The sequence below is a fragment of the Rhinopithecus bieti genome, unplaced genomic scaffold (assembly GCF_001698545.2).
Source record: "Rhinopithecus bieti isolate Rb0 unplaced genomic scaffold, ASM169854v2 scaffold_28456, whole genome shotgun sequence".
Lineage (NCBI taxonomy): Eukaryota > Metazoa > Chordata > Mammalia > Primates > Cercopithecidae > Rhinopithecus > Rhinopithecus bieti.
The window spans coordinates 130,357-145,493 of record NW_016812403.1 but is presented as its reverse complement, the minus strand read 5'-3'; the positions used below and the strand labels follow the sequence as shown (position 1 = coordinate 145,493).

The 15,137-nt window shown below is 38.3% G+C and overlaps 1 protein-coding gene across 1 annotated transcript; it reads right to left on the bottom strand.

The window, feature by feature from the left end:
- Positions 1-14,344: 14,344 nt before the first annotated feature.
- On the bottom strand, positions 14,345-14,928 carry LOC108544946 (olfactory receptor 1044-like). The gene is given in 2 exon segments (XM_017896370.1): positions 14,345-14,694; positions 14,697-14,928. Coding segments are annotated over 2 exon segments (582 nt in total).
- Positions 14,929-15,137: the final 209 nt, after the last annotated feature.

Below are 15,137 nucleotides of genomic sequence, written 5' to 3'. Positions count from 1 at the left end.
TCAAATGATTCTTCTGCCTCAGCCTCCTGAGTAACTTGGACTATAGGTGCGCACCACAACACCCTGCTAAGTTTTGTATTTTTAGTAGAGATGGGGTTTCACCTCATTAGCCAGGCTGGTCTTGAACTCCTGACTTCAGGTGATCCACCCGCCTAGGCCTCCCAAACTGCTGGGATTACAGACGTGAGTAACCACGCCCGGCCCATACGTGATTTTTAAAAGAGAAGATGCATTGTTAAAAAAAATGGTGATATCAATATAAAATATTCAGATCATTGGGACTTGGGGTTATAGGGAGATAAGTGAGGAGCCAAATGTTTTTTTTTTTTTTTTTTTTTTTTTTTTTTTTTTTTTTTTTTTTTTATTGAGACGGAGTCTCGCTCTGTCACCCAGGCTGGAGTGCAGTGGCCGGATCTCAGCTCACTGCAAGCTCCGCCTCCCGGGTTTACGCCATTCTCCTGCCTCAGCCTCCCAAGTAGCTGGGACTACAGGTGCCCGCCACCTCACCCGGCTAGTTTTTTGTATTTTTAGTAGAGACGGGGTGTCACCATATTAGCCAGGATGGTCTCGATTTCCTGACCTCGTGATCTGCCCGTCTCGGCCTCCCAAAGTGCTGGGATTACAGGCTTGAGCCACCGCGCCCGGCCTGAGCCAAACGTTTTTGTAAACTGTTTCTTTTATAGGGCGTATGTAAAAATCAGGATGTATTCTGGAAAGTGATTCAAATTCAAATGCAATGTTTAAAATCACAGGCTGGCGAGGTGGCTTACACCTGTAATCCCAGCATTTTGGAGGCTGAGGCAGGAGGATTGCTTGAACCCAGAAGTTCAAGACCAGGCAGGGCAACATAGTGAGACCCTATCTCTACAAAAATTTTTAAAATTGGCCAGAAGTGGTGGTGTATGTCTATGGTCCCAGCTACTCAGGAGGCTGAGGTGGGAGGATCACTTGAACCTGTGAGGTTGAGTCTACAGTGAGCCATGATTATACAACTGTACTCTAGCCTGGGTGACACAGTGAGACCCTTTCTCAAAAAAACAAAATCAGAGATAACCAGTAACTAGCAAGTAAAATATGCAGGAAAGATAATCACTAGTGCAAAGTTAGAAAATGAAAAGCAAAAAACTGTGAAATTAGGAAAATGAAAACATACTAACAGAAAAATATGATAAAGTTTGACCAAATGCCATATTTATAAAAATAAATGTGAATAATTTAGATTTGAATTAAAAGATAAATATTCTCAAATTGCATCAAAAGTAAAATTTGAATATAAACTGTTTACAAGGCACCCAACTAAAGCAAAATAACTGATAATTTTTAGCAATAAAGTGATGCCAAAGTATACCCATGTAAGTAATTCTTAAATTTTTTTTAAAACCTGGCTGGGTGCCCTGGCTCACGCCTGTAATCCCAGCACTTTGGGAGGATGAGGCGGGCTGGTCATGAGGTCAGGAGATCGAATCTATCCTGGCTAACACGGTGAAACCCTATCTCTACTAAAAATACAGACAATTAGCTGGGTGTGGTAGCAGGTGCCTGTAGCCCCAGCTACTCAGGAGGTTGAGGCAGGAGAATCCCTTGAATCTGGGAGGCGGAGGTTGCAGTGAGCTATATTGTCCCTCTGCACTCCAGCCTGCCAGCCCGGTGACAGAGCGAGACTCAGTCTCAAAAAAAAAAAAAAAAAAAAAAAAAAAAAAATTCCATGTCTGTTCATCCCATCATCTTGCTCCTGTATGACTGCTCTGTGAGCCTAATTGTAATAATTCTTTTTGTCTTTAGCCTTATCTGTCTCTTGTTCACCTCCCACACTGGTCAGACTAACTTTTCTAAAATGCGTTTTTGTCTGTTAGTCCTCTGCTTGAAAGTCTAGTAAATTCACATTGCTTTTAGGATAGAGTCCAAACTCCTTAATATGGCCAAGGCCTTACATCATCTGTCTTTTACAGCATCTATAGCCTCATTTCCTGCCATTCCCTAGTTTGTACTTTCTAATTCAGCACCTTTTTCCTCGACTTTCAGTTCTTCCAGTACATATTCTGCGTCATCTGGGCCCCTCAGCCTGCTGTTCCCTCTGCTTAGAAAACTCTTTCTACTGGTCTTGTAATTTCAGGCTGATGTTCCTTTTATGGCTAAGAAAAAGTATGCAAATAAAACTATCTATTGAGAGGGAAAATAACCCATGAGTTACCTGGAGTTTACGGAGGCTAGAAAGACTAGAATGCACTGTGGCCACAGTGCTCATGTTTTTCAAGAAGGTACCAGTGCTGTGACTTTTCTAATAATATCCTCATCATTTTCTCAGTAACAGGATTAGTATTAAATCACAGAGGAAAGTTTTAAGAACCCATTTTCTCAAGTTATATAAAACTCAGACTCGATAAACTTCCCCCATTTATACCACTGTATGAACCTGGTAACAACACATTCAAGATAGCAAAAACATGCCAGTAAGTGGCTTCTAGCTTCAATGTCGCAGATTTTTTTAAAATAGTTATTTTAAAATGATAATTTGTAGGTATTATATTTAATTTAAGGAAGTCTAAGAAATTAGACTTGAAATCATCAGGAGTGACAGTTTAGTTCAACTCAACTTTTAAATCAATACTTTAAAATCAAATTTTATTCTAATGTGTTTGAATTCTGCAAAGTTTTTTTAAGGTATCAAAACTTGGAACATATTTTTTTATTTTACTTTAAGTTCTGGGATACATGTGCAGAATATGCAGGTTTGTTACATAGATGTACATGTGCCATGGTGGTTTGCTGCACCCATCAACCCATCATCTAGGTTTTAAGCCCCGCATGCATTAGGTATTTGTCCTAGTACTCTCCCTCTCCTTGCCCCCCAGTAGGCCCTGGTGTGTGATGTTCCCTCCCTGTGTCCATGTGTTCTCATTGTTCAACTCCCATTTATGGGTGAGAACATGCGGTGTTTGGTTTTCTGTTCTTGTGTTAGTTTTCTGGGGATGATGGTTTCCAGTTTCATCCATGTCTCTGCAAAGGACATGAACTCATTCTTCACTGGTCATTAGAGAAATGCAAATCAAAACCACAATGAGATACCATCTCATGCCAGTTAGAAGGGCAATCATTAAAACGTTAGGAAACAACAGATGCTGGCGAGGCTGTGGAGAAATAGGAACGCTTTTNCCCGCATGCATTAGGTATTTGTCCTAGTACTCTCCCTCTCCTTGCCCCCCAGTAGGCCCTGGTGTGTGATGTTCCCTCCCTGTGTCCATGTGTTCTCATTGTTCAACTCCCATTTATGGGTGAGAACATGCGGTGTTTGGTTTTCTGTTCTTGTGTTAGTTTTCTGGGGATGATGGTTTCCAGTTTCATCCATGTCTCTGCAAAGGACATGAACTCATTCTTCACTGGTCATTAGAGAAATGCAAATCAAAACCACAATGAGATACCATCTCATGCCAGTTAGAAGGGCAATCATTAAAACGTTAGGAAACAACAGATGCTGGCGAGGCTGTGGAGAAATAGGAACGCTTTTACACTGTTGGTGGGAGTGTAAATTAGTTCAACCATGTGGAAGACAGTGTGGCGATTCCTCAAGGATCTAGAACCAGAAATACCATTTGACCCAGCAATCCCATTACTGGGTATATACCCAAAGGATTATAAATCATGCTGCTATAAAGACACATTCACACGTATGTTTATTGTGGAACATAATTTTTTAAATGCTTTAAAGGCTCTTAAGTAAAATGTTTTTTCTTAGTGTGATGTTTGTTGTAAGGGCTTATTAATTGTTGCTCCTTTACTAATTAAGCAAAGGTTTGTAAGGTTTTAGAGGCAGTTCCTTTCTTTAATTTTTATTCCAGAATTTTAGCAATTGTTAGGTTCTCATCTATCACATCTTAAAAGTTAGTTTTCACTCTAAAACTGAGAGGTTCAAATAGGATTTAAATTGTTGAAAAACTTGTGTCTACTCTGGTGTTTTTTGTATTATGACAGTAATTTGATCCCGCAGCTTAAGAATATGGAGCATATGGAAGTGACAAGAATTATAGCGTTCAGACATCTCCTCTGATACAAATTATTTACCAGCTGGCCCAGGAAAGGTGAGCCACTGCTTGTCCTGTGGAGCCTCAGGCGTGTATTCCTTGGAAGAGAATATGTAAAGCCTGAAGGAAATCTGCAGATGTGCTTTATTTAATTCCTTGTTATATTTATGTAACTAAGAACACTTTGGACAAAAGCAAGCTAGGCTTCTGGTTCAGATGGCAGAGTAAGTGTGAAAAGCTTTGCTGTGCATTGGTCCCTGTTGCAAACAGGCTGATGCCCAGGCCAGCCCTGTCAGCAATCCAAGCCCGGCTCTGGGCTTTTCCCTGGTGAGGACAGTGGGGAGCAGTGTAATCCCTGTGGGCATAGGTTCAATAGGCCACAGCCCACTGCAGTGCTCCAGAGAAGCAACTTGGAGCCTGAACCTAGCCCCATCATTTAGACATACACCATGAATCAGAGGGCATTTGTGCTATTATCAGCCCCTACTCCTATAACAGGTCAACCAGGTCACTATATTTCACATTCTTTCTTTTTTTTTTCTCTTAAAACATATTTAGTTGACAAATAAAAATTTGTCAAGGAGTACAATGTAATAACGTGATATAAGTATACACTGTGTAATAAAGTACAGTGAAAAACTTCAGTGAAGAAAGCTGTAAAACCTCTTATGGCCTCAGATCTTGCAGCATCTGCACCTGTTAATCCCCTGCCAATCTCCTTCCTAGGTCTGAATCTGGCCTCCACCATTTCCACACTATGTGATCCAGGATCCATCATTTAGTTTCTTTAAGCTCCACTTTACTCATCTGTGTTATGGTTAATCAGAACGGCTTTTGCTAAGTAGCGATGAAGTGAGATATGCTCATGTATGCAAAGTGCTTAGAGCAGGGCCTAAAGGGTGGTAAGAGCACAATGAATGTTAAGAGCAGGGTTTAAGACCCTTTATAGAGGCCCAACTCAATATCCTGCGATGTTCTGAGCAGGTTCCTTAGTGTATTCTTTATGTCAGGTAAGTCCAAAACATGATAAGGGAACTAACTATTCAGTGGCAAGTCCAGACAAGAGGGACAGAGATTTGTGAATTCCTAGGCACTAGCTAGATTCTGACAACCAGACGAGTGAGAACAGGAGGACTCAGCTACTTCCTTTTTCTTGAGGACCAGAAATTAGGAAAGATCTCTTTAAAACAGTAGCATTCAAATCCCTGTGCAGAATGAGGACTCCTTGGCAGTGGAAAGGGTGAGGTGATTTGCTTAGAAACATGCAGCTAGGAGGTGGGTAAAAGAGGTCTCCTGACTCCCATTTTGATGTTTCCCATATTGATCAAACTGCCTCTGTTAGAGTCTTCTTAGAATCTCCAGAAAATACTTTGTACAGAGCATAGATACAACTGGTCATAATAAGAAATCATCTGGAACCACATTCTTCCATTTAAAAAAATTGAATGGCTGCTATGTTTAAGGCTGTGTGTTCAGCACTTAAAGACCCAGCATCTTTCTGCTAACCATCTCTTCTTTGGGCCAACAGCCTCCTAGTCAGACAGGTCTAAAACTCCAACATCACCTTTGACCCCTGTATTGTCTCGTTCTCTGTCTCTTCCACTAGCATTATTCACTCACTATACATTTAGATTGTGGTAGCATCCTTTTAATTTGGCCCCTGCCTGTAGACTTGACACTGGTCACTAGGAGGGTCCCTAGTTTGGAGTTAATATAGGGTATATATAACTTTGGAGTTAATATAGGGTAAAATCTCAACTGAAGATTTAAAACTATTCCCAAATGGGATCGATTTCTTAATTTCTGTTTATTTATAAATAAAGACATCAGTAAAAAGCATCTTGGATTCTATCACCCGGAAATAACGAATACCAACCACTACCAGCAATCTCTGTATCTTTACATACTTCACATATGTGATTAAAAAGTAACATATACACATAATTTGAAATCATTTGCACATATATCATGAGCACTTTCATAAAAATAAATAAATCATAATTTTAATTGATGCATTACATGCTATTGTGTCACTAATCCTTAATTTAATCAATCCTCCATTGGTATTTTTTATATTGATAATTTTTTTACTATTATAATCGCTAACAGTAAATTGCTAAATACCTAGATCTTCATGAATTTGTTGGAGTACTTTCATCAAAGAAATTATTGTAAAGGAAATTGCTAGATCAAAGGATGCTTAATTTTAAGGCTTTTGGTGAGTATTGTTAAATTGCCCTCTGGAAATTTTATGCCAATTTACACTGTGTTTCTTCTTTCTCTACAGTGTCATCCTGGTTATTAATATTTGTTAACATCTTTGCCAGTCTGAAAGGGGAAAATGATATTATTATATTAATTTGTGTTTTATTAATTACTAATGAGATTGAAATATTTTACATATCAAAAGCTATTTATATTTCCTATTTTGTGAGTTATCCATTCATATCTTGTAACTATACTTTCACTGGTTTATCTTATTATTTGTCTATATTAATTCTGTCATATATATAGTGAATATTTTCCCATTTGATGTTTGTTTACTAATTAATGTAATAAACATTAAAATTTTTGATTTCATCAAATCTGTCACTTTTTTTATTTGCAACTTCTGAACTTAATTCTTTTCTTAGAAAAGCTTTTCTCATTCCAAGCCTAGCAAATACTCAGCAATATTTTATTCAAGAACTCTTAAGGTTTTATTTGTTACCTTAAGTTCTGATCAATGTTGAATTTATTTTGATATAGAGTATAAGAAAAAGTAACTGTGTTGTGGCTTGCATTCACTCTAATTTACTGATAAATCCATCTTTTCCCTCACTGATCTGGAATGGTGATATCATTATATGTAATACATACATGAATCTACTGAGGATCTTTGATGTGAAGAGGTTAGGTGCAGAGATACCTGGGAGGTCCAGGTGAAAAGCAATGATAAAGCTACTAGTAGCAATGAAAAGGAAAACGATTAGTGCAAGAAATCTTGCATGAATGAATAGATGAATAATAGATAAGTCTTGTCTCCTCTTTGAAATATGAGGTAATAAGGAGAAACTATATATTTTTTGAACTAGATGACTGGGGAAAATTGTCATGTACAAAAATGGGGAAAACAGAAGGAGTTGGCTATAAAGTAGAAGATGATGATCAATTTAATCATTAGGATTTTGAGTTTGTGGTCCCAGTAGAGTATCTGTGTTGTGGTGGGAAGAGAGGGAAAGAGCAAGAGAGCAAGCGAGAGCGAGAGAGAGAGAGAGAGAGAGAAGCAGGGAGCAGATTAAGTCTAGATTCAGTTAACTTTTGTTACATATCTACTGTAACTACTTTATTTACTGTACTAGACAACACTGCATTTTCCTCGATGGTTTATCAACACTTGAGAGGTTTTACTCTTTCTCAAAAGAGTAAAACAAAAGCCAGCATCTCCACAGAATCTCAGAAAGGCACATCATCTATTCCCCGGCCCTCTTCCTTGCCGCCTTTTCTCTCCTCCTACCCAGCCTTGGATCCTCACATCTCAGGCTCCTTATCACCCTCCTCCTAGGGTTAGAGAGGCGGTGGAATTCTCATCCTAGCAGGCCTGCTGGGGGAAGGTAGAGGGCTCGGGAAGGGAAAGAAGGTAGAGGAAAACGATTCTGCAGAACCTTAACTCTTGAGCTATTTTCCTTCAACTTCTGCCAGGCTTATTGCTAGTCCAAGCAGAGACCACGGAAAATGACTCTTACCTTTACCCCTTCCCCACAGAACATCCTGGCCTGCCTCCTATAGCTACCTCTAATGTTTTTTCAGAGGCTGGGTGAGACCAGCAGAAGCTTAGAGCAGTCACAGACATGGGGGACAAATGCTGCCTTTCACAACTGTAGCAGTAACAAGAAAAACATTTCTAGTGTCCACTATGGAAATGTGTGAGCTGTAGTGGTTTAGGGTCACCGAAATGTCTGTGAACATTTATTATGAGTTCAGAAGACAACTTTGTATACAGGGGACAGTCTCCATGTTCCAGATCATTGACTTACAAAGAGACAGTGGGACCAGAACTCCTGTAAGTTGGAAATGGGCTGTACTAATTTCTTCCAGTCATGCATAAAGAAAATTCATTACTGGAGACGTACGCAACTTCTATATTTTTGTCATACAGGTAGATATAAAAACATTTTCAGGCAAGGATTTCCCAAACACTTCAAATCAGAGACTTTAAAAGTTAAACACTAATCATGGTAGAGTCTGGTTATTAAAAATAAAAGCTTTATACTTTTATAACATTTAAAATATATTTCAGCATACCCTAGACTATTTTGTCTGTTTGGAAGCTCTTTGAGGTACAATTTTCCTCATTTTCCAGATGAAAAAGTTAAGGCTAGAGGGGTCAAGCAAGCCACTTGACTGATATCACAGGTCAGAGCATACAAAGGACTCAAGCTCAGACTGAGTTTCCCAATCTATTCCTTTTCCTAGTACATCACCACTGCTCCCACAGACTTTGAGTGTCTGCTTTTTCAGACCATACTTTATTTTTGGTAAGCAAAATCTTTACCTCCAAGAACATGCATGTTTTCAGGCTCAGCATGATTGATTCTGCTTACTTGGTTTGCGGGTGCCTACTAATGTGCTCTATTATACACGTCTAAAATGTGGACTTATAGGCATTATCAGGAGTCAGTTACAGGTTTAATGAAGTGATCATACTGACACAGCCTTCTTTTGATAAATTTAACAATTTAATATACAGGAATATATGAATATGTGAGGACATAAAAGCTTAACAGATTGTGTTTTAACACCTAATTAAATAAAGCAGAGCAGAGAACTGTATTCTTAGATTAAAGCTGATAGAGTTGCTATTTTGGGCCTGTGAACACTTGAGAATTATCTGTGATTTGTGGTAAATATAAGAAGAAAAGATAGTCCAAAATTTTAAGAAGATATTTCAACCTTTCTTTATAAAATGACTATTCCCCAACACAAGCAACATTAATTGGAATTTTCTTTCAATTTGCTCCTTTATTATAGTTAACACTAATTTAAACTCTGCATTTGAAAGATGTCTGAGGAAAGCTAGTAGCTACTTTTGCCAAAGCAAATGATAAGTGAAATACTATTTATGATAACTTGCACATGAAATATGACATGATAAGAATAAAAATGGTTAAAAGTGGCTCTTTCTAAAGAGGAAAGACAATAAAAATGAACTAAAAAACTTTAGGAGAAACCCAGAGATGGACCTGAGAGCTCTCTGTACTCTTGCCTAAATATGAGAAAGCTGTAGTCACGTAGCATCCCCAGCTGAGGGTGAGCCAGAGGTGGGCAGGAGAGTGCTGGAGCCTGGCTGGCTCATTGACTATCCTTCTCCTCATGCCACATCCAACATGGCTGCCAGACAAGACTGCCTTTCAGTGAGGGACAGAAGCTGCAGGTTCGTAGGTGTCCGGGTGCCTGAGTGGCCAACACACCCAAGCAAAGAAAGTAAGCTTGTGTTTTTATGGACACTAGGTAAATGCCTTCAGTTTAAATTTTTTGTTAAATATTTTAGTTTATTTTATTGTTAACTTCCAGGTGTCTAAATCTCCAGTCTGTCTATTGTACTGGTAATTTAACTCTGTAATGGAATAGTTTACTGCCAACTATTTATATTAAGTAATTTAAAAATATTTGTAATATTGTTGACTGACTAATAAACTATTAAGTTATTGGCAAGAAAAAAAGAAGCAAGCTTGAGGGAATAAAGCATTTTTGTTTTAGGCCACAGAATAAGACCTTCTGGAAACTGTCTCTATTAGGATAGTTAAGTTTCTGCAAAGGCCTAAGAGATACTTATTTAGTTTTTAAATAAAGATTATCTTTTCCCTTCTCTAATTTTTCCTGTCTTACCAGACATGGAAGTTCTATTTATTTATAAAATGTTTATATTTTTAGAGCAAGCCAGCTTGGAAGAGTAGGCTAAATCTGTCACTTTCCCAGGAGCCTAAACTCCCAAAGTTCTGACATCAGTGGCCTCTTTGTCACTGGTAGATGCACCACTTAGTTGCAGGTGGAGCCACTCTTGTGCACTGAGTTAACACTTTTCTATTCAATCTTGTTCACCAAAGAATGCTAGAATGATACATACAGGGCAGAGTTGAAAATTTGGGGGCACAGATTTGAGATTTTAAAATGCTTAAATTTCTGAAATACTAATACATCAAATAATATGAAAGAAAATGGAAAAGAATACTATGGTTCCTTCTCATGGTTCCTTATTTTGATCGGAATAATAAAAAAATTCATTTGGCATGTTTCCAAGCATGACACATCAATAGAGTATAAAATGAAGAGAAATAAGAAGTTGAAATCTATACCAGTTGAAAAATTCAGCATTTTATGTGCAAATGAGTATTTTAGATACATATCAGATTTGTTAATGAAAAGTCTAAGTGGTGAATGCTGGCAAATAACATTCAGTTTTAGGATTATCATAAGGAAGATGAATATGCTGTTTATTTACATGTGAGAACAGTTTGTTTTCACTTTCAACAAAATGTTGCACTCTTTAATTATGATAAATCTTCCATTATTTTGGTGACATTTACATATTCAGAAGATATTTACTTTGGGCTGAATAATTAGTGTAATTATTATGTGTATTGACTGAAACAGCCTCACTTTATTAGGAAACAAAGGTGTATAATTATATTTGTTTCTCTTGTGGATTATATATTATCATATTAATACTACACATTTATACAGTACTCTGTTTTTTAATGCAAATAATTAATTCGAGAATTCTTCACCTGAGACTTTTCTTACTTCATACGGCCAGAGTCAGGGAGATAAATTTATAATGCTGAGTCTCAATGGGAAAAGAAAATGGGAATTATTAGCTCAAAAATTAGCCGATTCTGACCTTTTCTCATACCTATTTGCTTTTCAGATTTTTGGGAAATTTAGTAAAATGTAGATTTATATCCTTTGCAACCTATGAATATAATATTCTCAATTTTATGCTTCGTTTTACAGAGTAATCAAGGAAGCATGTTGAGCAAAGTATACAAATTCAACAGCTGGGAAGGTATTATGGAGAGGTGACATTTTCTTCAGGCTTCCTTGAAAAGAACTGAAAACTGATGAAACTTTTAGACCAAATATTCCTTTGAAAACATGAATAGAATGCGTTTGCTGAGAGGCATGTATTGAAACATGTGATATTAGTGCGTGGTTATTTTTCACTTTCTAAATTAAACTGACATAAACAGTTTGAGAAATAAGTTTAAGAAATAGACATGGCTTTTAATTGAAAGCACAATTTTCCATGTAAATGTTGGTCCATGTTCATCTTTAGCTCAGTTAGTAGCAACCTTGTTCTGCAGCAGTGGTTCCTTGATTGTTATGGTACGTCGACAGCTCCAGCTCGTGCCATCTTCCCAGCGTACCAACTTCCTAAATGCATCTCTTTCCCTGGTCAGCTTGTGCTGTTGCCTTTGTATGTCTTCCCACCTCATGGATGTAAGTTTCATTATGAGGATATTGAAAAACAGTCTTCTGGTCATAACCCCAGTGGCTTCCTTTTCTCTGTCACTTCCAAACCGCAGGACCATTGCTCGGCACCATGTCCGCCCATCCATGGGAGTTAGGGATAAACACAAAAGAGTTCAGTTCAGTTCAGCAAACAGTTATGATGCATCTGTTTTATGCCAGGAACTGCAGTAGGTGCTGGGGTACAAAGTGAAGAAGATAATTTGCTTGGTCTCAAGGGGGAGCTCCTGGTCTAATACCCAGGCTCCTACAATCCCTCAGCATTATCCTCTCCACTTTGCCTGTTCCCCTGTTGCTCCTTACCTGTGCAACAGTGCCTCCCTCTCTGGCTCAGTTCCTGCCTTTCTTCCCACTGTTCCTTTATCCTGCTAGTGTCTTCCTTTTCAACCATAGCCAACACTCCATCTTCAAGTGCTTAGCGATACAACTTATACCTCAACTCTCTGGAAAGGCTTTCTGAACTAAGTAAGAGAAGTTGTAAATATTTAACTCTTTTCATTTTTCTAAATTATCTGATTATAAGCAACAACAAAACAAAGATCCCATATTATTATCTGCAGAGTTAATTTGGGGACAATAGGGACCTCTTAATTTTTTGATTAATTTAATTTAATTTAATTTTATTTTATTTTTATTTTTTGAGACGGAGTCTCGCTCTGTCGCCCAGGTTGGAGTGCAGTGGCCGGATCTCAGCTCACTGCAAGCTCCGCCTCCCGGGTTTACGCCATTCTCCTGCCTCAGCCTCCCGAGTAGCTGGGACTACGGGCGCCCACCACCTCACCTGGCTAGTTTTTTGTATTTTTTTAGTAGAGACGGGGTTTCACCGTGTTAGCCAGGATGGTCTCGATTTCCTGACCTCGTGATCCGCCCGTCTCGGCCTCCCAAAGTGCTGGGATTACAGGCTTGAGCCACCGCACCCGGCCTTTTGATTAATTTTAAACTTACTTGTAATTAATGGGTAGTATATGTTATGAACCATTAAAAATTACTTAATAGTAATCACTTTTGAAAATAGGAGGAAAGTAAACATTTTTATGGCAGATTTGTTTGCCTTAAGAATTATTTTGAAAGAACTATTAGAATTGAGGCTTGGGAAAACAGTAGAGTGCTTGACCTGTTGCAGTGGCTCACGCCTGTAATCCCAGCACTTTGGGAGGCCGACTTGGATGGATCACGAGGTCATGAGTTTGAGACCAGCTTGGCCAATATGGTGAAACCCTGTCTCTGCTAAAAGTACAAAAATTAGCCGGGCGTGGTGGCACACACCTGTAATCCCAGCTACTCAGGAGGCTGAGGCAGAAGAATAGCTTGAACCCGGGAGGTGGAGGTTGCAGTGAGCTGAGATTGTGCCACTGCACTCCAGGCTGGGTGACAGAGTGAGACTCCATCTCAAAAACAAACAAACAAACAAACAAACCCCAAAACAAAGATTGCTCATATTTTTGCCTAAATGAAAAAAATTAGAGATTTTCTTTCACCTATCGCTCAAAACAGCAAGAATTCATATAGCCTTATTTCCAAGAAATTGGAATATTGGATCTGTGAAAACAAAATAAAGAACATGGAAAATGTTGCAAAACTAAAGTATTTCTCTAGATCATTCAAATTAAGTAAGACAATACTTTTATTTCTTAGAAACATTCACATATATCCAGGCCTGATTACTTCCCCAAACTCTCCCTCTTTCCATTCCTTTCTTTCCCTACTCATCCCTCACCCCCTCCAAACAAACAAACCCCAAAACAAAGATTGCTCATATTTTTGCCTAAATGAAAAAAATTAGAGATTTTTCTTTCACCTATCGCTCAAAACAGCAAGAATTCATATAGCCTTATTTCCAAGAAATTGGAATATTGGATCTGTGAAAACAAAAATAAAGAACATGGAAAATGTTGCAAAACTAAAGTATTTCTCTAGATCATTCAAATTAAGTAAGACAATACTTTTATTTCTTAGAAACATTCACATATATCCAGGCCTGATTACTTTCCCAAACTCTCCCTCTTTCCATTCCTTTTTTTCCCTACTCATCCCTCACCCCTCCCAGAAAACTCACTGTGGCTCCACTTTCCAGAGACTAGAAAATTGAACCCTGGCTGTTGAAAAAATGACTATTTTTAACATCTCCAAAAGTTTCCTAAACCTTCTCTTTATCTCTTTTAATTAAACTTTCTTTTCTAAACAAACCCCCCATCTAATCGCAGTGTTTTTTTTTGTTCTTTTCTCTCCACACTATTGCTGCCATAGTATATTTTCTATTGTTTATTTAAAGCATGAAGTATTTCAATTACATTTGGATTAAATAAGGTTTTTGTAAGTTGGTCTTAAAACTTAATCACCATCTGCAGCAAAGTGTTATGAAGAAATGTATTCTAAGACTAACAAATGACTCTCTACAATATAGCCTGTTGTAAACTGAAAAGTGTTTCTAATAACATAGATTTTCATGTGTGGGTTTTGTACCCAGCTTTGTTAAATTATAGTTTCACCCAGAATGTTGCTTTTCAGGATCTTTTTTAATTTACAGTTTATATTATTATTTAATTGGTAGTAAGCCGTTTCTTCTTCAGCATATGAAGGACACAGTTATTGACATTCTAGCTTGTAAGTCAGTTTTGATAGTTCATGATAACTGGATTAAATATTACTATGTTAAATAAGTGACCCAATACTTTGGTCATTAAAATTCCCAAATTGGATTACTGTTTGCTTCCTGATTGGACAGCAATTCGCCTGCTAATTCTAAACTTAATTAGAGAGATTATACTTGTCAATATATCAAACTTTCAATATGCTGCATTCCATTAACTCACTCACTATAACTCTTTGCCCTCTAGCATTTTTTTCAGGGCATCCTTTACTTCTGTGTTTCTCAGGCTGCAGATAAGAGGGTTAAGCATAGGAATTACAAGACTGTAAAACACAGAGACTACTTTGTTTTGCTTCCATGAATTCCCTGCTTTTGGTTGCTGCAGGTACATGAAAAACAGTGTTCCATAAAAGATGGTGACCACAGTGAGGTGGGAGGCACAGGTGGAAAATGCTTTACACTTGCCCTTGGAAGACTGGATTTTTATAATGGAAAAGAGGATGCAAATGTAGGAGATGAAGATGGTCAGGAGGGACCCAGTGAGATTTACTGCAGAGAAGATCATGAGCTGCTTTTTTTGCTGTGGGTGTCAGAGCAGGAGAGGGCCAGAAGAGGGGGGTCAGCACAGTAGAAGTGGTGGATGACATTGGAGTCGCAGAAAGACAGCTGGAACGTCAGAGCTGTCTGTGTCACAGAGTTTAGGAAGCCGTAGGTATAGACCCCTATCACCAACTCCCTACAGACCTGCTGCGTCATAATAGCTGTATAAATCAGGGGGTTGCAGATGGCCATGTAGCGGTCGTAGGCCATCGTGGCCAAGAGGAAGCATTCTGTAGTTGTGAAAGCACTGGAGAAGTACAGCTGAGCAAAACAGTCTGAAAAGGAGATGGTTTTTTTCTTCACTAATAAATTTTGCAGCATCTTGGGCCCAGTGGAAGATGAGTAACAAAGATCAATGAATGCCAGGTGACTGAGAAAGTAGCACATAGGGGTGTGGAGCTGTGAGTCTGCTCTGATGA